The following is a 24,322-nucleotide window of genomic DNA, read 5'->3' as shown; positions in this document are numbered from 1 at the left end:
CTATATTCTGACTGCTTTGCCCACAGAGCTGTTAGCAGGAATAATCCAACACTTGCCATGTGACCTTACATATGTGCGTGTATGTATTTTTCTAAGCCCATTGTCTGAGAGTGGGAAGATGCATGGTTGTGTGTCTTTGCCGAGCAAATTATGACACCATGTACAACAGGACAAGCAAATAGTAAATCTACATACCAGCTTCCAAACCTTTAACCCTAAAATCATTTTGAACATGAAAAATGAACTTACTGACTCAGAATTATGTTTTGCAAAAGTATTCAACCTCATGTCTAGGTAACAAATAGGTTTTGTTCCTTTACAAGGAAAAAGAATGAACTGCTTTGAAGAATAAGCAATTTGATACAAAACTGTGGAAATTTAGTTCACAGGGAACCCTGCTAATGACTTACTAATTTATTCCATGCCTCTGGCCTGACGTTCCCAATTTTGAAATGAAAGCTTCAACATTATTCTTCGCTTCCAAAGAGATATTTAGGTAGTTAGAATTTACCAAATATTTTTAATTCCTTGGATAAATACAGCACATAGTGCCGGTTACTATTGGGGGCCACAACAAGGAATAAAAACCTGCAGATCAAGAATAACTATACAAATTCTATTTATGGAAGCTTGTGGAATAAATATTCCATTAAGCACATACATAATGAACAATGAGAAACACATCTCTTCTATTCACAATGCAGACCAGATAGAGAAAACGACCGTGCTTTTGTTTGTATTCCGTGGAATAAAAGGTATGCGGTGACGCCAAGGTTGCAGAGACATTTTTCGGTTTTATAAATGATGTATGAGTTCTGACAGATTCCCCGGGGGTGGGGGGAAGGTTTCCTTAATAGTCAGTGTTCTTTACTATCCCATAAACGTACTCATTAGCACCTTGGGCCATGCCCTGCATCCTGGAGGGCTCAAAAGAGATTCATTTGAATGAGTGGATTTAGTTGAGGGTAATATTATTCATGTTGCCTAGTGTCCAGTTTTTTAAAAAACTATAAAACGATGAACAACTATCACTGCTAGAAATCTTGTTTTTTCTTCATATCACACTAAGGTTCAGCTAGGGTTCATATAGAATATTATGATCCTGCAGAATTCACTGGATATGAAAAGAGAAGAGCACATGATCACATTAAAATTTATGGTGGTGCTGGCGGCATGGCGCCCGTGGGGGATTGCAGTTAAACACTAATAATAACCAAGTATCAGAGCAAACACATTGACACCCCCTGACATTTACTGGGGGCTTCTTAAATCTTAAATGTGGAGGTAGTGTGTTTAAGTCCATATTTGTGTTGTCAACAAGGTTATTTTCAGAGATAAGCCAAGTCATTTTATTGGTAATTCAAACTAGAGAGCAGAAGGGACGTTTAGGGAGAAAAATCCATCCTATTCACCAGCTTGAGGATAATGCGCTGTCTGCTGTTTGCCGTTTTCAGAGAAGTCCTTGATTTTTGAGATAGGAAATTTATTCTGGAAGGAGATCTGAGAAGCACAATTGGAACTCTCCCCCACTCTCTCTCCCCCCCAACTCCTCCTCCCCCCACCCCCTGGCCTCCCAAGAAGGACAGAGCCAATTAAAATTTTTTTAGAACCAATTAAATTTTTGAATAAAATATTTTCACTAAGTAACCAGAATCCTAATCTCAACAAAAATCCAATTTTTTTTTTTGTAGATTGTCACATTGGGAGGTCCAGAGAGATCTACATGTTTTGTTCTGTAACTGACTGTAATAGTAACAAATAATAATCATGTTTATAATCATCAAACATCATTTTCACATTGTACTTCCTTTTCATGTCATTAGTAACTACTATATTTACTTGAAAATAAATGGCAGCATCATCATAACAATGCGATAAAATCTGCATGTTAGAAAAGCCAGTTCTTTAATCTTCATGTAGGTATGTCTTGACTTCCAGTGTAACTTTAAAGATGGCAAGTTTTCAATTTAGGAAAGGAGTGATTTTCAGCGTATTTGCAGAATATCAGCACTGGGCACTAATCAATTTAAATACTGTGCTTAAATTACATTTAAGAGTCCTGCCTTTTCATCATTTAAGAAGGTTTCCATTTTTCTTCTCTCTGGCCACCTCTGAGAGCCCCAATTAGGCACTCCATGCTTCTAGTTGACATTCCCTTTATCCACATTTATTTTATAAAAGGAAAAAGGCAAAGCCGCACATAATTAAGAACCCGGTGTGCTAATAACCAAACATACAATTGGGCAGAAGGATAATCCAATCCATTTCCTCACACAGGAGAGTAACCTCCATAACTCACTTTAAGCGCTGCCATTCATGAGTTATGGGTCATTCCCTTCCTAGTGAAAATAAATTCTCCCGCACCGTCAGGCAGAGCTGGGTATTTTTCTTAGGACATGTAAATTGTAAAAGTGTATGAACATAATCACGTCCGGCATTTCGGGGCGCGTATAACCTCCCGCTCATGGACACAGACCTGTGAGGAAATGAATGTGGTTTCAGGGCTCAGTCTGCCTTGTTCCAATATAGGATTTTTGATTAAAGGGAATTTATTCTTGAGATTTTTACGGTGTTGGTAAACTGCTCAATCTGTCGCTTTGTGTTTTATGACACCAGCCGAGTCCTCCAGGTCAGGGAGACCCGGCAGCAAAGCCAGGGTCATTTATCACAGCCTCCATTCTCCTCGGTTTATAACTTAGTGATGCACTTCCGTGGGGCTGGAAACTGGCACTTCAAGCTGTCAAGTTGGGAGCTTTAAAAAGTTTTAATTCTTCATGAGTCCGGTGTTTAATTTTGGCTCAATGATGGCTAATAAAAATTTGGGTAAGCTTTGAAGAGCCCTCATAGTCTTGAAATTGATCACCCTGGCTTCTCGTACTTGGAGAGGTCTGTCTCTGCACAATTCATGTCCACCAAGGGCTCTGCCTCATTTTCTGTGTTCACAAACCACATGCTGTATTATATTCAGTTCACTAGTAATTTATCACAAAATATAAACTACCTTTCTTAACATGAACAAAAATCTCTGCCCTCAAAATATCACAAAGCACATATATTTTTAGTGTTCAAAGCTAAGTCCTTAAGAGTCGAATATGCTTTCTCTTGTTTCTTTTTAAATTACAACGTGTGCTGCATGCATGCAGATATGTAGTTCTTGTATTATCTAAATTGAAGTAGAAGCTTTGTTTTTTCCAAGTCTTATTAAGATACCCACTCTGAAATTTTCCTTATGCCATTTGTATATCTTTTTACACATTTTATCAAAGTATGAGGGCAGAGATATTTGACCAGTTTTTGTTTGACTGCACCAGGACATCTTGGGAATGAAATAAAGAGTGTTGACAGATGCTGGAGGTTTGCTTTGAAAGACTCTAGCACAGGAGCAAACAAAGCAACGCATGTGAACAGACAGATGAAACAGGACCAGCAAACCACAGATTCTGTTGAAGTTGGATAATGAATACGTGGGGGTTCATTATAGTATTCTACTTTTTGTATGCTTTTAACTTTCCAAAATGAATAATTTTTTAGATTATGATAATAGGTAGGTTAAAAATTAAGTCTTGGAAGTGGTTAAAAAGTAACTCCATAAAATTTACTAAAATCCACCCATTTTTTTTCATGCATCAAACATTCATTCACTATATGCAATTACACCAGACAGATCACTGAGTTTTGCTCCCTCACCTTTCTCAGACTTACATGGGCAAACAGTTGCAACATTACTTGAGGTTGAGAGTCACAGTATATCCAAAATATGACTTAGGTTTTACTGTTTGACGACAAGTGCCTTTAGAGGCTTCTGGTTGTAGCAGAGAGTATTTCAATGTAGACTGTAGGATTTTCCCAACTCTTAGCTTGGTAAGGAAAGGGTCATTATAGATTTAAATCAGTATTTGGCTGCATTCATCTGGAGGAGAAAGAGAAGCAAGTTTGATCAAAACTACCTCTAGTCCTATGGATAATTAGACAAACTATAAGTGGTTTGTGTTACATTACATGCTTTGGTGAAGGGGACGTGTAAACATAGTGCTGGACGGTGGTCCCCTAACAGCTGGAAATGTTCTGGTCTCTGGACCTCAGAAATGGGGCTAAAGTGCCCTTTTTTCAGCTCAGCACACCCAAATACTGGCAGATGAAGATTACTGTAAATTCCTAAGGGGTATGACCATTAAATCTGGATGATCTGGTTTGTGCAGTAGGGTTTTTTCCCCAGTAGGGGATTGTGGCTGTGAATCCCTGTTCTCTTCCCCATTGAGTTTTCATCACAAATCAGCCCTGGTTGGCAGAGATAGGAACCTATTTTAAGAAGATAGGATATGGCATCAAGTAGTATAAATGTAGTCATAAGCACTCTTGGTAAGCCATTGAAATCTGCTTCCATCTTAAAGCTCGAGAAAGTCCTATATCTAAACTCATTGCTTTGGAGCAATTGAATAGGTTGATGCCCGGTCAGCCTGCTCCTTGGATTTGTATGTTGAGAGGTAGCCATTCCATCTTGAAGCCAACAAAACAGAGTCCCAAAGAGAAACATGCTGGGCTTGCTGTTCACTCCCATGGAGGCCAAACACGTACCTTAGCAACTCTCACCACTCTGATGCACCCACACTGGGCGATGTGCTCAATCGGGAGGGGGACTGAAGGCACCCTTCTCATAGAACCTTTGGTTCTTGCTCACAGATCTAGGTTTCACAGATAGACATGAGCATCTTTTATGTGGCATTTACAATGAAACCCTCAAAGAGTGCCCTTTGGCTAAAGTAAATTTGATTTTAATAACATATCAAACAAAGGCCCCAGAGAGTAACCATGCAACACTCTCCACACCAGAAATTAAGAAAACCAGAAATTAAATGCTTCTCTGAATGCTGCATTTCGGCCCCAAGCTCACATCACTTCGAAGTTGAAGTCATCTATAGGTCAACTGAGATGTGACACAGATAAGGGACGTGGTGTGCAGATTCTTCTAGAGGGGCACTTCCTTGAGAAACCATGTTCTTCTAAACACCTTGGAATGGTCTGAGCTCTTCTTACCCAGAAAAGAGAGAAAGATGAAGGGGAGAAGAAAGTCTCTACAAAATCTAGTCATGTTCTCCCTCAACTTTAGCCAATCCACTGAGGGCTCTGCTCTAGTGCCTGGCTGTCAGGATCCTTGGAGGAACATTTGGAGCCAAGAACCTTCAGTTTGGAATTTCTGCGATCATTAGGAATTCCTAGTACATCATTGGATTCCCTCCCTCTTAGTCTGCACCTGCTAGATCTTGAAATCAACAGGAAGAACTCAGGAAATCCCTCATCACTGAGTACCTCCGACACCAAGGTGCAAAAACTAATGCGAAGGCAGACTTTCTGGCATCACTCTCAGCTTCCCATGCCAGAGCCGAATACACGGCAAGGGGCTTGCAGTGCATAATCTACCAACTCCAGAAACAGAACAGGGGTGGCTGACCTCTTCCAACATTACTCTTTCCTACAAAGCACAGCCAGTGCCGTGATGGTTTCTCACTAGAAAATGGACCTTCATGGCTCTGCTCGGGCTGGCACACGGCAAGTCCAAACTGAACGTGTGACAAGGGGCAGGGATCGTGCCTGTGTTCCTCAGTGCACTCTTTCTGGTGGCTGGAACAGTGTAAATGCTTCATAAATATTTGCTCAATGAATCAATGAACAGTATCTCCCTTAGAAGGTTCTTGTAAGGATTAAATGAGTTAATGGATTTGAAGTATTTAGAACAGTGCCAGGCATATGCTAAGCGCTATAGAAGTGTTAACTATTGTTAGTATTATCCCAAGCCTTTTCTCAGATATGAAATCATTATCCACAATACCAGTTGCTTGATATATAATAAGCACTTAATAACATTTGTTAAGTGAATGAAGCCTCTATAGCACCATCTATATTGTGATGATATTATGGCTCTTGTTTTTTAGACCTTTTTGGATTCTACAGAGCCACAAAGCAACAATCCACGATTTCCTCCATTCACTACTATTGTAAGGGGTCAGCTTGGAAATGGTAGTATATCCTAGCTGGTTTAAATTTTATGTTGACCAGATGATAGGAAATTACTGGGTAGCCTAGGGTGCCCTGTGAATCAATCTAATTGTCTGGGTTCTTTGAATTCCGGTGAGTATACTCTCTGGTGGCTGGGAGTAGGATTATCCCAGCATATATGTTTTAGTCCAAAAAAGGACCATCATTGGAAGCCTGCTCAGAGGGTAGTCCCAGGCTTTTCTGGAAAGGGTGATGTGAGAACTGGGTCTATATGCCTTGACTATCTCTTTACTTAGATATATTGTATTCACTGCTTTACATTTTTTATATGGACTGTGAGGGAATACAGGTGAGAAAATAGATTAATGTAAAGGTCAATAAAACCCATAATTATTGGGTCAGGAACAGAAAAGATATAATTGTCTTTGAAAATAAAAGAATAAAATAGAGTCAGGCATAGGATAAACACATTACAATATACTTTCCACTGCCACTGTGTTCTCTTTTGAAAGTATATTGTCCTCAGCAGGCAGTTGACTTTTTCTCCTCAACGTGGGTAAGCGTAGGTCTAAATGGAGAGGGTGCGAAGGAAGATGGATGTGGGGGGGAGGGGCAAACAGACACTTACTGGCAGGTGGACACTTTTCAAGCCTGATGATTCTCAGAAACCATTTACCAGGCAGCTTTAAATCACAGTCAAGAGATAGGTACCGCTTCAGTAATTCGGGTATCACGGTTGAGAGAGGTAAATGTGTTCTGTGTGACTGTGAGTGTGCTATACTTCAGGGATTCTTTATTCTGATGATCTAGAAGTGGGCTCCATGGTCTTTGAACACCATAAACTTATAGAATAATTTCTGGGAAGAGGAACCATGATTTTTATCAAATTCTCAAAATTATCCATGATCCAAATAGTTTTAAGACCTAGATGTGGATTCCCAGGAAGGGGCAAGGGAGGTGGGGGGAGAAGACGGGCTGCATAGAACATTATAGTAAAATATATTCCATCATATTATATAATGGATGATAACTGATGGCTTGAAATGACTCAGGATTCTGATTGTGAGTCTATTAGAGGCATTCAGTTTCAACTTCTAATTAAATTTCTAGTCTTATTACCTTACTTTAACATTATCCCTCTTCTTACTATTCTAATTCATCAGCTTATTCTTTTTTTTTTTTTTTAAAGATTTTATTTATTTATTCGACAGAGATAGAGACAGCCAGCGAGAGAGGGAACACAAGCAGGGGGAGTGGGAGAAGAAGAAGCAGGCTCATAGTAGAGGAGCCTGATGTGGGGCTCGATCCCAGAACGAAGGCAGACGCTTAACCGCTGTGCCACCCAGGCGCCCCTCATCAGCTTATTCTAATCAATAGTATTTTCACAGGCAGACCCTCTGTAAATTTTAGTGCAGTTCTATTGTTTTTCACAGCACTGATTTCCACAGTATTCTGGATAATTATTTCATATTTGATAGGCTTTCAGGATTTACTTATTATTAGCAAGATCCAAACCCAACAAAGCTGACTTATAGTTTCAAGATGACAGAGATGACAAAGACCTTTACACTCCTTCCTTTCAAAATCGCCCCCAAAAAGCAAGAAGATCAAGAAATGGATACACACTCCATATGTTATGGAACCATAATATATGAAGGCAGAAAATGGAGAGAGGATGGCTCATAGCTTAAAAGAGAAAAGGAAGATCTGACCCAAGTGACTTCAAGTTGAGGGGATAGAGGAAGTGGTGCACGTGAGAAACAACTCCCCAGAACCTATCAAGGCTCAGGAACTGGAAGCATGAGATAATTTTTTTAAATGGGGTGAAGTGGAGTGAGGGGGTGCTGAAAACTCTGAGTCCTCAAGTCTTCACCCCTTCTCCATGTAGTCAGAGGGCTACTCTTCCCCTCACCTATGCAGGAAACCATATTTGCTGGAGAAACTAAACTCCAGGACTTGAGGACACCAGCAAAAGAAAAGTTACGGTGAGGTACACCCTGAAAATGAGAGAATTAAGTGAAAGTCTACATTCTCAAAGATAAGAAGATACAGTTCTCTTTTTTCAAAATGCCAACACCCATGTTTATACCATTTCCAAGCAAGAGATTGGCAAGTCCAGAGAAAATGAGTTTAGATACTGACATTTAGGGATCTCCAACAAAAGACCAGCTGGCCATCTGTTCAAGGTGGTAAGGCCCAGAAATCTATAGACACCACCCCCACATGCTGGTGTGTGGTGAACATTGTAATGCTTTACTTTTATATGAGTAGACACTCAAGGATTCAGGTGTCTGAGGGAAGCCAGCAAACACAGAGAAAAGGAGCGCAGAAGAAATGGGCAATCAAGGAACAGAAGAGAATTTCAGAGGAATTATAATTATTATCTTCAAAAAGATGAGACAATAATGCATCCATGAGAGAATAGCATGCTATGAGAAAAGGAGCAACAGATAAGAAAATGCTTATATATTACTACTCCTGGAAAGTAAGAGGAAAAAGTCAATACGAAGAAATCAATACAGGAAGTCCAATGTCCAACCAACTGGAGTTCCATCCAAATAGGACCCAAAAAATACTGAAAAGGAAATTATTTTTTAAAATAATAAGATTACAAAAACATTGTACTGAGGAAAATGAGCCTCCAGGTTAAAAAGCCTCACCAAGCAAAACGATGGGAAAAAAAGTTCCAAACCAAAGCACATCTTTGTGAAATTGCCAAAACTCTGGGATGAAGAGAGGATTCTAAGGAAGAGAAAATCAAATAACATCTAATTTGTTAGGAATAAAAATTGGGTATACTTCTCAAAAACAGCTTCAGAAGTTAGAAAACAATAGAGCAGTCTTTCAAAATTCTGAGTGGAAATGTTGCAACCTAGAATTGTAGGGGAAGCTAACAACAGAATAGAGAAGTAAAGACATTTTCAATCATGCAAAGCTTCAAAAGTTAATGCACTCCCCAGTATTGAAAAGTGAACACCCTTTCTCATGAAATCACTGGCAGATGTGCTCCTGCGAAATGAGGGAGGAAATGCAGGACCCTGGAGGTCAACCCCAGGACAGGAAAGCTGGCAGCCCACAGAGAATCTAGACCAAAGAACAGGACCAGGCTACAGCAGGGAGTCCCCATGACAAGAAGGCATCGAAGAAATGCTGTGACCCTTTGGAGAGCTGTGTAGGATGTGAGAAGACTTAGATGTTTAAGGAATCTTAACTCCAGGAAATAAAAACATTTACATCAGAAAGGAAACAAACCTTGGATACTAGTTGGCTCAGTCTGAACACTTACTGAGTGCGGATCAGGATTGCATTGTGAGTGTGAGAGGGGAGGGAAGAGAAGAAGGGAAGAGAATTCTCACCTGTCACAAGACACCAGTGTTTAAGGGTTAAACTCTGGCACCTGGATGCTGGAAGGTTGCCCACTTCTGCCATGTACTAGCTGTGAGTCCTTGGGCACATTACTTAGCTTCTCTGTGCCTCAATTCCCTCATCTATACCTGGGGATAACAGTGGTTCCTACCTCACAGGGCTGTGGTGAGAATTAAGTCAGTTAAACAGTTGTAGAGCTCTTAGGACAGTGTCAGCACAGAGGAAGGACTATATAAGTACTTAACGAATAACCAAATGCTAATAATACAGACATACTATCTAGAAATATGGTAGGAAATAACTACCAAATTAGGGAAAGATTAGGTGCCTTTGGGAATCAGAAAGGGGGAGGGATAAGAGACTACTGTTTTTTAGTCGAAGCCTCTTACCATGATTTGATTTTTGTTTTTATTTTTTGAATAGTTAATTCAGGTAATACTTAAAGAAAAATAAAATTAACTTAAAATGAGCAGCCAACTCCAAATTTTAAAATGAAGGGGCACAAACAGCTTTGATATGGGCTATTTCATTCCCCCCACCCCTGACAATTTATTAACTTTCCCATTTGCTGTGCTAGTGAAATTATGTGTATTTCTAAATGTAGCAGGGGACCCAACTTAAATTTTAAAAATAAAATTGTCAACACAGAAACTTATTATTCAGTTATTTCTGCAATAAAAACATAATTTAAAAAAAAACAAGTTTTCATTGCTCTAAAAGAAGTGTCTTACAGATACGATCTAGTGGTCCAAGGTTTGGGGAAAAAACATATAGGAAAAAGGAAGCAATTTCAACCCACTTTCCCCTCCTCCTGCCCTCTGATAAAGATTTTAATAAGTAATGAATGGGAGACTTAACTAAGTAAAAGGCGGAAGACATAAAGGCCTAGAGTCAAGAAAATGCATAGACTTGTGTTTCCAGAGGATCACTTCCTCTTCTTTTTTTTTTTAAATTTTTTTATGTAAAGTTCGATGATTCATTAGTTGCGTATAACACCCAGTGCACCATGCAATACGTGCCCTCCTTACTACCCATCACCAGCCTATCCCATTACTCCACCCCCCCGAACCCCTAAGTTTGTTTCTCAGAGTCCATAGTCTCTCATGCTTCATTCCCCCTTCTGATTACCCCCCCTTTCTTTATCCCTTTCTTCCCCTACCGATCTTCCTAGTTCTTATGTTCCATAGATGAGAGAAACCATATGATAATTGTCTTTCTCTGCTTGACTTATTTCACTTAGCATTATCTCCTCCAGTGCCTTCCATGTTGCAGCAAATGTTGAGAAATCGTTCTTTCTGATGGCTGAGTAATATTCCATTGTATATATGGACCACATCTTCTTAATCCAGTCATCTGTTGAAGGGCATCTCGGCTCCTTCCATGATTTAGTTATTGTGGACAATGCTGCTATGAACATTGGGGTGCATATGGCCCTTCTCTTCACTACGTCTGTATCTTTGGGGGTAAACACCCAGTAGTGCAATGGCTGGATCATTAGGTAGCTCAATTTTTAACTTTTTAAGGGACCTCCACACTGTTTTTCAGAGTGGCTGTACCAACTTGCATTCCCACCAACAATGTAGGAGGGATCCCCTTTCTCCACATCCTCTCCAACAATTGTTGTTTCTTACCTTGTCAATTTTTGCCATTCTAACTGGTGTAAGGTGGCATCTTAGTGTGGTTTTGATTTGAATTTCCCTGATGGCTAATGATTTTGAACATTTTTTCATGTGTCTGTTAGCCATTGGTATGTCTTCATTGGAAAAGTGTCTATTCACATCTTCTGCCCATTTTATGATTTGTTTATTTGTTTCTTGTGTATTGAGTTTGAGAAGTTCTTTGTAGATCTTCGATACCAGTCTTTTATCTGTAGTATCATTTGCAAATATCTTCTCCCATTCCGTGGGCTGCCTCTTAGTTTTTTTGACTGTTTCCTTGGCTAGATCACTTCCTCTTCTAAACTAACCGAAGGACAGTGGAAACCAACGAACCTTGGTTCTGTAATTACATCACACTGCTCCCCAAAGATCTCACACCCAGTTTATGCATTCCGTGAGCTTGCTACCAGAGGCTAATAAAAAAAGGATTCCATGCAATAATACTCCACCTGGTCCTCAATCTGCATTGCCCAATCCTCTGCCAAATCCTAGTTTTCAAGACGTACCCTGCCTTATTATCAGTATACATTAAATCTCTCCTCCAAGCTAATATGAATTAAGGTAGTCACAAGATAACTTCTCGAATATGATCATGTAGTAATTTGAGCACCTCTAAGTTGCTTCTTTTAATATACCATGTATATTTGACATGTATAATGCCATGTATATATGAAAGGTGTTTTCTTTTGCTGCCTTCATTTGGGTGGCCACTGGTGGATATAGCATTCACTTCTCAATTCTCAGGCCTCTCTTCTCCTTGTACCACTAGATGCTCATCATTGCAATGTAGAATCACAAAACACATTTTGCTCTGGGCTGCTGCCAAACTGTTACTGTATCAGGATAGTGCAGCCTCCTCTCTAAAAAGGGAACAAAATAGTCTGAACTTTGTTCTGGTATGCCAGGGTGGGCCACTATGACAGCCAGCCAATTCATCACTGTGGGGGCCTTAGGCTGTGCAACTGACCACCCAACTGACTGTCATCGAAGGAGGTGGCAGTCAATCACTTCCTTAAATGATCTGAGTATGAAAACAGAGCTGATTGTTGCTCGGCGAACGAACCTTATCCATCCTCCCTGCCCCGACTAGTGACTGTTGCCATTTTCCCTTCTTCCCAGACCGCAGGGTTTCAAGAGATTCTGACCGAGGTGGAAATTTTAGCAGTGATTGTGGGATGCCTGTGTCATGACCTAGACCACAGGGGAACCAACAATGCCTTCCAAGCTAAGTAAGTGTTCTAATTGTTGTTATTTTAATGCATTTGCCTTTCTGTTCAGAGCCAAAGGTGACGAGTGCTAAAGAGTAAAGCATTAATTTCTGGCATCCGAGGCCAAGGCCATGCAGGCTTGGGTGTGCATGTCATGCAGCTCATCCATCTTTATAATTCCCTATTCTTCTTTTAATTGCAAATTTGCCCTTCATGTCATGCTTGTTGATTTGGTCTGTCTCTGTTGACCTCAGTCAGATAACAAAGCTCAGATTTTAAAGGGCCTGTTTTTTTTTCTCCCAGAATATTTGCCTTCATGACATTATAAGCATCTTAGACTTGCTACTCTCAAAATTGGGTTTTAAGACTATTAAAATAAAAGTGGTCTTAGGAAATTTTATGAAGCAAAATATCTTTCTTCACCCAATAGAATCTCTTGCATGTTCTTTAATGGTGGGTATTGTATAAACTGCAGTGAAGTAAAGCGATGTGAGGAATACGGGCTCTGCTGCTCTCATCCCTCCTCCCACAGAAAGGTGGGAAACAAAGGATTGCATCAGGACCGAGGACGTGTGAGCACATAATTTACACAGAATAATCCGCCCCTAAGCAAGTTGGACTGGTCAAGATAACCATTGCTTGGTGGCTCACGCTGTGGCCAAGGCAGTAGAATGTATGGGTGTTGGAAATAAGACCGAAACCCCAATCTCCCAACTTAGATTGAGGGTCCAGTTTCAATGTTCTTTTTACTTTCCATTTGCAAACAAAATGATATCTGAGTACAGACTCTGGAGCAAAAAGTCTGTGGATGGAGAAGTTAAGGAAGGCTTCAACAAAGAAGTAAGATCACTGTCAGCTGACTGATTTCAAAGCCCCCAGACAGTTCTACCTCCACAATCTGAATGTCAACAGCCCATCGTGTGTCAACAGCACACCACTCACTTTGTTCCCCAAACATCTACCATTTGAGGCATTGGAGTCCTGGTACCTTGCATTTCCTCCTAATCGAGCAAATGAATTTTTATCTTATACACTTCTCTATGCATCTTGGATCCTATTATAGCCCATCACTTCGACCCTTTCTTCTCAACATCCTACGATTTCTTGACCCTCTTAACATTCTGTGACATCTATTCTGCAAAAACTCAGCCCCACTTCAATCAAACAATTCAATTTCTTGCTCCTCTACCTAGACTTTTAAAAGGCTTTGAGAGAAAATGTGACAGTTGCGAGAGTCTGAGACATACCAGATACATATTGTCCCAACTCAGCTGACGGCTGTGTATTCCCCACTGATCTTTCTGTGTCCCTAGCCAGCTCTATCCCCCATTGCTCTTAGAAGTTATATGTACCAAACTATTTTCCCTCCTAAACCACCTCTTGTCTACCACCACCCCCGCACCACTCAGCAGATCACCTTGCCTCCTCCTTCACCGAGAAAATTGAGGCCATCAATTGAGCACTCCCTCAATTTCCTCCCCTGCCATGTAGAAACTTATCTGTCTGGCCCCAACCTTTCATCCTTTCCTCCTATCTCAGCCAAAGGCTGTGCTGCCTCCTTTCTGAGGCTAATCCTTCCACCTCAGCTTTGGGTGCCTTCCTTGCCCCCTCCTGCGGGACCCAAGTCCATCAATCTTCCTCTCTCTGCTTTGTGCCTCCTTCCCCTTCCTACTTGTGCTCAGCATCCTGTTAATATGAATGATTCTCCCCCATCTTGAAGAAGCCCACCTCAACCCCACTTCTCCCTCCAGCTTCCATTCTCTTTCTCTTCCTTCCTTTCCAGTCAGTCTTCTTGGAGAGTTGTCTGTACATTGTCTTCACTTCCTCAGCCCCCACCTTCCACATGGCGTCCAATGCCACCTTACCAGGGGAGGCCGCCAATGGCCCCTTTTCCCAAAGGTGATGGACACTCTTTCCGTCCTTCTTTCTTGGCCCTTCTTGCCCTCAGGCACAGTTTGCCACCCCCTCCTTCTGAGAACACTCTTCCTTTTGGGAGTCCCCCACCCTCCTCAGAATCAGTCTTTCCCTCTCCCTTTTCTTCTATCCCAGTGAATGGGAGCAGCAGAAATCCACAAGGCACCCAGATCTTTTTCTTAGCACCCCTCAAAGTCCACATCTCTGCATTCTTACTGTAACTGCTTCTTCTTCGAGTCTGTCCTGGATTTCTACAATAACCAGCCCAACTTCCTTCCTCTGGTCTTCCCCCTCCCTGACACTCCAGAATAATCTTTGTAATTCACAAAGCTGACTAGATCACTCTCCTCCTTAAAAGACATTCACTGGCCTCCTGTGACTTTCATGATAATATTCAAATTGTTTAGTTTACCCCTGAAGGTCCTCTTCAATTGGGTCCCTGCCCATTTTCCTGGCCCAGCACCCCCATTTCCCCCCCACCCCATCAGTGCATCAGTGTTCCAGACACAGGGGCTATTGGAGTGCTCAAGGGGGGTCTGGTTAGTCACCTCTCTCTGCTCCCCAGTATGCTGCTTCCCTTGCCTGGAATGCCCTTCTCCTTTCCCCAAAACTCATCTGAAAACATCACCCTCTGGGTTTTATTGCTGAGGTACCGTCCCCTTTGCAATTTTTTGTGCCCACATAATGCCCTCTGCTTTTTCAAAAGTATGCATCTCACTACATTTTAATTGCTGATTTACCGCTGTGTTTTTCCTTCTTCTTGAGTACCTGTGATGCATAACAAGTACCAGGAGTATAAGAAACACACAAGGAATGTTTGATGAGTGAATGAATGAATGATGAATGGATAAATGGATGAGATTTTATTTTAACTAATTTAAATATTTTAATATAGCTTTTCAATAAAGTTTCCTGATTTCTCAAACAAGTATAATCTTTTATAGATTATTATAAAACATAGTTTTTATACACATAGGTTTAATGTTGCACTAAAGACAATAGTGTCCCTGGGGCCTACTGAAGTGTAAACTGAGTGTACTTTCATTATAGGGTCTGACAATTCCTTATGTTTGAATTCCTGTGTCTGCATTTCATTATTTTTTAGGATGCCTCTCTCTCTTAGGTCAATGGCATCATTGTCAGTGTATCTTCCTTTAGCACCCTCTCTCCAGCCCCCTACCATTCTGCCACTTATGCATAAAGAAGAGATAAATGTATTAGAATTATGTTCATAAAACAAGACTGAGCACCTTGTGGGTTCTTTTTAAGAGTCAAGTGCACAATACTTGGGCTCAGATACCAATGTCCCCTCTGTGATACACAGAGAAAGCCTGTGTGTCACACTGAGAGTGACGGCCCTTCTTGCTAGTTGACCTCCCAGCTCTTTGGACCAAGAATACACACCTATAATTAGAACCCAGCTAAACATATTTTATCTGCCAGGAATTTGGAATTGGATTACCATGATATTGACTCAGTCAGCTGTTGAGATCCAAGCTGCAGATCCATAGAGACTTGGGAGCTGTAGGCTGCCATTCTGGAAAAGCCATGATGACCACCTCAAGTAGACAAGAGAAACAAAAAGGGAATCTGCAGAGAGAAGAGAAGAAAGTAGATATTCAGAGAGAAACAGAAAGAAGAGATTGTACAACCTTAGAGAAAGAGAAAAAGCAGACTTGATCCCTGCTTTCCACATCTCTCCTCCCTTTCCAGGAAACTCAGCCACATTTGTGGTAATTGGGCTCCATCCCAGTTCCTTTTATCCTTTAATCAACCTTCTCCTTAGTGAAGCTGCTTCTAATTGTTCTTTGCAGCTAACAGTCCCAGAGACCAAGAGAACTACAATTTGTTTTTTCCTACCTCCAGTGCTCATCAACATACCTATAGGGTAGATATTTTTGTCTCCATTTAACAAGGAGGGCCTGAGCCTCACGAAAGTAATTAATTTGCCCAAATTCATACATCCAGGATATGGCAGAATGGTATTCAGACCCAGGCTATCTGATTCCAAAAGCCATTCTTTAACCACTGCATCAAACTCTCTTTCATGACTTCGCAATATTTATTTGGGACCTTTGAGCTTCCAGTTTATTGGCTGCCTTGCCATATATGTGAGCTCTGGAAAACTAAAATATATTTTGAAATCCAGCAAATCAAGACGCAGAGCCATAAAAAATCATAGAACTGACTACTAGACCTTGGTAGTCATATTTTTTTTCAATACCTTAATTTTACAAAAATGGAAACTAAGGTCCCCAATCTCAAGTGACTGGTGTAATATTAAACAACTTTCAACAAATGAGATAGATATTAAGTTGATGATATTAGAATTCAGTGGGGTTTTTTTGCATCCTTATGCCACATGATCAAATCTACCTGTTCCAAGATAACCTGACGTGTTTCCTCGAGACAGTTAATCTTGTACACAATTTACCAGCTCCCGGGATGTCCATCAGCCCTGCCTCTAACTAAGAGAGTCACTTTTGAACTTGGGATACCAAATGCCATCACCACCCAACCTCAGTTAAAATTTCCTTCAACAGTGAATACTGAAAGAGAACTTTTTACATCACAGGGAAAGGATTATCTTTTTATTGATTAGAATAAGACTTACTCAGTTAAGTGTGACATTGTTTAGAAAAGCCCTAAGAACAAATCTAATCCTTATTTCCTTTGTTATTCCACAATAATTGAGTGCTTTTTTGTGCAAGGCTCTGTGCTAGGCATTGTGGGAGACATAAAGATGTATAACAAACAGTCCCTTCCCTTAAAATAGTCACAGTATAATTCCAACCTTTCAAGGGATGTGGAAATGGGATTTAAATGCACCAATTATTATGTGGCAAAGCATACAGTACCTTTTATTCATATATAAGGCTATAAAGAAACAGGAGACATTTAGCAAGGGACAAATTACTATATAAAATGCAAAATGCCTCTACAATAAAAAGTTGTGACTTTAGTTATAGCATAATATGATTTATTCTCTTAGCCTTTCTGATGAGTGAACCTTTGCATTTTCATATTTTATTCTTAATTTTTAAGTATTGGAGCACGTGCAGTGAATGATCAATAGGTAGAGAGGGCCACCATCCCACCACGCTTGGCAAGTACTCTGTGAACACCTCTCTCCTGTTTTCTCCAGGGACCGCATTTCCCACTCATCCCCCTCTCCATTACCGCTGCCCCCGATGATTAAATATCAGTACCAAGCAGCTTTGTAGTATATTCTCCTAGGAGACTTCTTCTATTCATTTCTAGCATAATCTCTTATACTCATTTATTGGGAATGAAAACCCATCTTGTCGCTTTCGGCCAGGTCCCAGAAGTGAAATCCTGGGGCACATTAATCTGCCGTGACAGCCTAATCCCATTCCTCACCACCTCCTAGCAATTCTCAATTTCCTAATTACCTTTCATAGTTTTCCTTTTAAAACTTTCCCATAAGCCACGGCCACACACTTCCATTACATCTCTCTTCCAAAGAATATGCACATCTAGCAAACTTATGCACGTTTTTGCACATTTATTTTTTTGCTCCCTGTGCAAAGTGCTGAATGTAGGGAAAGAATTTTCACTTCGACTTTTCTTTTTAATAAGTCTCTCCTTGGTGTGTTGCCTATCCAAAAATGAAAAACTTTAGTATGTCCAGATAACCTAATCAATAATGAGCATCATGAATAATCACATGTATAAGTATTCCCGTGCTTATGGAATTTGGATATATAATATGGATATCCACAATTTGGAGCTATATATAGCTATATATAGCTCCATTGTTTGGATATGTAGTATTTTTGTAATTACAGTATGTGTGCCCCAAAGCTCTTATATGATGGGTATAACTTAACACAGACAATTAAAATGAGGGCTGGTATTAAAGTTCATTTTTTCCATATGCAATTTAAGTATCTTTTTCATATTTTACATGAAAAACTGGAAGTATACCTTTACACAAAGTATATTGCATGAAAGACATGGCCTCTTAAAAAATGGTTTTATGGAAAGTTCCCCACCTGCCAAATCACAATGTATTTTCACATATTGGTACCATTGGGAAATCCTACAATAAAAAACAGTTTTAACTTTTGAACCAAGCATTTTCCAAATATATTTGACCATGGGACCTTTTTCATTTCTGCCCATATGCACGTATGTATGTAATGGCAGGATAGGCAACATCCTCAGTGAGAATTGGCCCGAGAGAAAAAGCACCAAGGGGTTTTGCGGTCTTAGAAAAACTGACAAAGCCCAAATCTAATAGTGTAAACAAAGGCTCCATATGGAAATGGAAGCATTCTTGCTTATATGATTTTACTGTAGAAAAGTGAAAGTAGATTTAGTCCCATGCTCTATTCTATGAACACTAAGACGGCACCTTGCTTGCAGAAAGGTGAGCATTATTAGTGCAAGTCTAATCAGAGAATGTCTCCTACACAGTTATAGGAGAGTGTGAGCTTCCTGAGGGCAAGAGCCAAGTCTTACATATCTTTGTATTCCACATGCCTGCAGCCTGGCTTTTTGAGAGTCATCAATACTTGTTGGGTGAATGAATGATAGATGAATGAACGAATGAATCACAATGTCTTTCTGCACTTTTGTAACCTTAGTCTGCTTCAGTCGCAAAATCTACATATTTTTGTGATGAACTCAGTATTGTGTGAGAGTCCGGAGAATGTAAGATGGAATTACAAAGGGAACAAAGACGAAGCCTGCTGTTGAAGATGCTCATACCCAGCCGGTCACGTGGCTGCATTTGTACAAACGCCCGAGGGGATTTCTGACAGCATGCAGCACTCAGAAGCCCTATGGATCTGGGGAAGAGGGAGAGGAGCAATGTAGGAGACACCAGAAATATTTGTTAGACGGTATCCCCTAGTTAAGGGAGGAAACATCCCACTGATCCTGAAGAAAGAAAATATAAAGTAATTTGTGGTCATCTAGATGGTTTAGCTTTTGTGAGGTGTGCTAAACCAACATGGTAAAGGAAGAGAGGGTATTTCGCATTGTGACCTTAGCTTGTATCAATGACTGTTACCAGGATTCACACCACTAAGTGAGGTGTGTCTGGGCATGGCCGCTTACTAGAAACAAATCCCAGGAATCTGAGCCTGTGGTTAGCAGTTATACAAGGAGAATTCTGCATTAAATTTTGAAATCTTCTTTCATTGATGACAACGAGCTTGGCAAAAATGGAGACTCAGTTGCAGGAATGAGAAAAGTATCTTTCTCATGATGCAAGGAGAAGAAACTTACAAGCTTGGATTCCAGTCCAGAACTGGTACCTACCAGCTTTGTGACCTTGGAAAAGTTGTGTAACTTTTCTGAGCCTTGGTTCCCTAACACCTATTTCGTGGTTGTTGTCAGGACTAGATGAAATGATATATTAAGTTGTTAATATTTTGCCTAGTGTATGGTAGGTAGGTATTCATGATAGCTTTTATTATTAATGACATTATCACAAAATATGCTAACACACTTATGACTGTCAACTTTCCAATTCAAACTATGATCTCTAGCCATACCACTGTAAGCTTATTAGCCAAGCAGCTAATATTTTTAAGCACCTGTTCCATGCCAGGCAATTGGATGTGACATGTGCATAAAACATCCTAGAATTTCAAAAGCCAAAACAAAGGCAGTGTACACTTTGAAAAACCTATTTTCATAAAAATGAACTGATAGAAAATAGTAACTAAGATTAAATATTAATTAATCACTGATTACTAAGATTAGCCTAACAAATTTTCACTTATTAAATGGTATGGATTAAGGTAAGATATAAAGAAATGACACGGGGTTAAAATCTAGTTTCCTCCTTACCAACTCTATTCATAATAATCTCTATGGAACCCTGTGCTTCCCCCAGCATGTGGTCAGCTCTGAGTCTTTGCGAGGATCACAGGTCCCTGGGCTCCTGATCTGGCTGTGATCTTGGGCTGCTTCACAGTGGAGATGGAGGGCAGCTTATGACCAAAATCCTTCACATTGCACATAAATGCAGTTCTTGCTCCTCTCATTAGCAGGGCAGACTGTGAGCTGTCAATCTCCAACGTTTCTAAGTAAAAGCTAAATTGCCCTTTTAATGTTCGAACTCCCTGGAATGAGCAGGAAAGAACACAAGGACCTGAATGGGTCATTAGAGTCCCAGGACTGCCCTTTAAACTATAGGATTCTCTGGATCTCTCTTGGCTCTTCAGATGCTCTAATTCCTAATCCACAAGAGCTGGAAAATGAACACACCTGGACATTTCCAACGAACACTTTGCTAAACTGATATTGTTGAGAATTAAATTGTTCTACCTAAGTAAAATTTACAGATAATTCAAAATAATTTTTTCAAGTATCAACATTTTCTTAAATGGAAATATATATGGGTTTTCATTGATTTAATAGACTGCAGTCTACTGTATGTCATGAATGATGACATGCCATAAAGCACTTTCAAATACCTTATTTTCATAAATAACAGGAGGTAGATAGCATTATCATAATTTTAGAGACAAAGAAGCTGAATCTTAAAGCACCCAACTAATTGTCCAAAGCTATTACCAAGAACTGGGGTCTGACTCCAAATCCAGGGAAATTTCCAGAGCTCTACCATAGATATAATGGGACTGTGGGCTGGGAAACCATAGTGGAAGCTTGTCAGCCATACATGTGAAGCAGTTAAATGGGCTCTGCCGAATATTCCCTAGGGCCTTTCCCCTGGAGCATCACATACATTTAGTATAAGACAGTTAGTTGTTGTGCGCATTCTGAAGCTACATACGGTTTAGTTCATGAAGTGTGCCCTGATCCCCTGAGCTAGAAATTATGTCTGTTGTCCTCAGACCGTCCCACAGCAGGGATGGCTTGGACCTGGAACCCTTTCTGTGGTATCTGGGTGTTTGTATTATGTGCATTATTTTCCCATATGACCACATGTCATCTTCCTTACTAGTCTGTAAATTTCCTAGCAACACGGACTCAGTCTTATTTATTGTTTTATCGTCCACAGGCTCTAGCCTAACAGATAGAAGGTTTTCAAAATGTTTCCTTCATGGGTGAGTGAACTACACAGTTTCCTGAGAACGTACGTTCTCGTGTTCCTTTGCCAAAGCAGGAAAAGCAGTTTGATCCAAAGAGCCGGTGTGGGCAAATCGTGGACAGGTGGAGAGCCCGGGTCACTCAGCCCTCTGTTCTCTTTCAGGAGCGGCTCCGCCCTGGCCCAACTCTACGGGACTTCCGCCACCTTGGAGCATCACCATTTCAACCACGCCGTGATGATTCTGCAAAGTGAGGTACAGACCGAATATTCTGCTTCTCTCCTTGATAGAAAACCAATAAAAAATGTTTGCTACCTCTTTCTTTGTAGTGACAGAGGTAGAGACAGAGAGGGGGGACACTTTTTTTAGGCAGAGGTAGAGACAGAGAAGGGGAACACTTTTTTTAGGCCAAACGATTGTTTTTCTTGGTGGCTTTTAAAAATTCTTTCAGATGCTTGACCAAGAACCTTACTCAAAGCCTTCCTGAGCGGATTCATTTGGGTTTCATTATTGGTAAGAAGACTTCTCAGATTCACTTAGCAGAGGCGACTGCTTAGAGAGCTTGTCACCCACCGGAGTACAGAAGCCCACTGACAGAGTGACTTGATCCAAGTAGCAAATGGCCCAACGTTCCCATTTTGTGAAATCCAAAGCCATTTTAAAAGACGGTAGAAGTAGAAACAGGGCGAGAAAATTACACTTTATTAGCACAATTGAAAAAGCCATAAAAGATGAAAGAACCCCAAATTGCTGGTGGGAGCAGTCTGAAAGTGAGAATTGCAGCTAAGCTTGAGACCCAGGGCTAAAGCCATATGCCTATTTTGTTTCATGTGGCAATGCAGGAGTTGGAAATAGTTGGACTTTTGTACTTTTAGCTCTCCACAGAGAAAAAGAAAAACCACTAACTGATTCTGGCTGAGGCATCTGAGTTTTAAATTGCCAGGAAAGGATCTGTTTAATTTTCTGCAGGCGTACAGACTTTTTTTTTTTTTTTTAGGCCAAGAAGGGATCATCTGTTCCCCATTATTTGTCAGTTCTCTAGCTGTGCCATTAATTATTATTATTATCATCATTAAGGCTCTGCTTCGCTGGAATAGCATCATTAAATATGGAGGTTTTTTTCCTCCAGCCTATCTTGAGAAAGCATGTCTTTTGCAATATCACGAAAGCCTTCTTTGACCCCATAAAGGAGAGTCAGCACTCCGGAACCCAGTGCGGCTGGGGAAGGGCAAATCCTCTGGGGGAGATGTATTTTCAGTTGGGAATGAAACATCAAGGGTTAGGCTCTCAGTAACCCTGACAGAAACCAACATGCCAGCATCTGCAGCTCTGGAATTTTCCTATGTAAGCCATGTTTTAGCCTAGCGCTGTGGAAGAGGGAGGGAGGGAGGGTTAGGAGGAGCTTGGGTGCAGACTGTCTTTTCTGTACTGGCAATATGATGGGCTTACACCTCTGATCCCAGAAGCTGCCCCCTCCGTAATAACAGGGATTGTAAACAGGGCGTTAGGGTTTTCCCGGAAGGTCATTTGTTTGTTTCCTGGGAAAAACAAACCCCACTACCTCAGAATTCGTCTTCATACAAACAGAACACATTAGCTGGCCTTCAGTCCAGGGTTCTCTATAAGAACACAGAGCAATAAAAACGGAACTACGCCCTGAGCAACTGGTGTGTGGGTCATGGCCTGGCGCTGCCCCCACATGTCCTCCTGTCCTGCTCCTCAGAAAGGCCAGCGTGCAGATGTCATTATCACCGTCCCTTTTCAAATGAGGCAGAAGCCTGCCGAAGGTTGCTCCAGACCTTTCTCCCTCCACATTTGGTTTTCTTTTCATCAATACCACTCCTCCCTAAACAAGGAGAGGAAGCACTATTTCAGGGAAACAGATCTTTCAGGGACCAAACCCTTGAGGCACTGTAGAAGGTCAATTTGCACATAAACAATACTCTGATTGCAAATTAGCTATTTTTTTTTTATTAAAGCTTATCTGGCTGGCTCTATCACTGTTAGCTGTAAATTGTGTCAGTAACTCTATGTCCTTTAAAATTGGTAAAGCGCGCTCTCTCACAAAATGATCAAGATCCTCAAATTCAGACCAAGTCTCTTCCTGAACGCCATGTAGTTTTTACTGTAACTGACTCCCAAAGGCTGTAATTCTTTCACTGGGAGATGCTAGACCCACGGGTCTCGATCCAGGTGACGACTTTTCCATAGCTTCCACCCACTTTCTCCCAGGCCCCCAGCACACCAGCGCATGATTGATCCGTGGGGCAAGGCTCAGGCAAAGAAACCTGAGCAGAATTATGGTGTGGCCTACCTTCAGTTATTTGTCTTCTTCCTAATGGCTGAATTAAGGGTCTGGAAGAGTTCATTTGAAAATTATTATTAATATTGGACCTGGTCCCAGGTGGAACCAATATACTCTAGTCTTTAAGGAGTGGAGGGTTCACCCAATGAGATAAATTAACTCAGGGAAGGAGATTATCATCTGGTCCCTGGTAAGAACTAATTTGCTAATTGATATTCTGGCTCCCTGAAAGAATTAATTTACCTCTTGGTAGAGAATAGTTTATTCTCAGGCAGTCATTCTGCCCCTTCCTTCTGCAGCATCGTCTGGCTCTCAACATGGGTCTACAACTCCCCTGGTTTCCCGGGCCTCGTGTTTATGAGTTCATAATTCACACTAAGAAAACTTGATCAATGAAAAAGTCCCTTTCAAAGCAAATTAAGTGAATTGTCACTTTACACAAGGATTCTTTCACTTTATAAAAACATGGCAGAACTGTCTCATGCAGCTAAAGCAAATTTTGATGAAAAGAAGTGTGCTTTCCAAAGGTATGAACATACAGGTGCATGTTTCCCAAGGTAAAAGTCCTAGTCCCAAGAACTACGCCAAAACCCATTTCTTATACATTCTAGCCCTTCGGTAATTACGTACTGAGCTTAATCTACCACACGTTCGTTGGGATGTAGCTTCACAATTTCACACGGGGTGTCTCAAACTCCCCCGTGTTGCCATGCTGAGCCCGGTAAATCTTTGTTGTGGGGGCTCTCCTGTGCATGGTAAGAGACTTAGCATCCCAGGCCTCTACCCACCAACAGCACGCCCAAGCAGTGTGACAATCGAAAGGGTCTCTGACCATCACCAGAAGTCCCC

At 40.9% G+C, this 24,322-nt stretch overlaps 1 protein-coding gene across 1 annotated transcript in view; it reads left to right on the top strand.

Moving 5' to 3' along the window:
* Nucleotides 1-24,322, top strand: part of PDE11A (phosphodiesterase 11A) — a 358,008-nt gene that overhangs the window by 273,486 nt on the left and 60,200 nt on the right. The window contains exons 13-14 of the mRNA XM_026492464.3: nt 12,138-12,247; nt 21,333-21,423. Of these exons, the coding sequence (XP_026348249.2) occupies nt 12,138-12,247; nt 21,333-21,423 (201 nt within the window). The remainder of the gene's footprint in view (nt 1-12,137; nt 12,248-21,332; nt 21,424-24,322) is intronic.

This window comes from Ursus arctos, unplaced genomic scaffold (genome assembly GCF_023065955.2).
Source record: "Ursus arctos isolate Adak ecotype North America unplaced genomic scaffold, UrsArc2.0 scaffold_1, whole genome shotgun sequence".
Classification (NCBI taxonomy): domain Eukaryota; kingdom Metazoa; phylum Chordata; class Mammalia; order Carnivora; family Ursidae; genus Ursus; species Ursus arctos.
The sequence above is the reverse complement of the archived record's forward strand: the minus strand, read 5'-3'. Positions and strand labels throughout refer to the sequence as shown.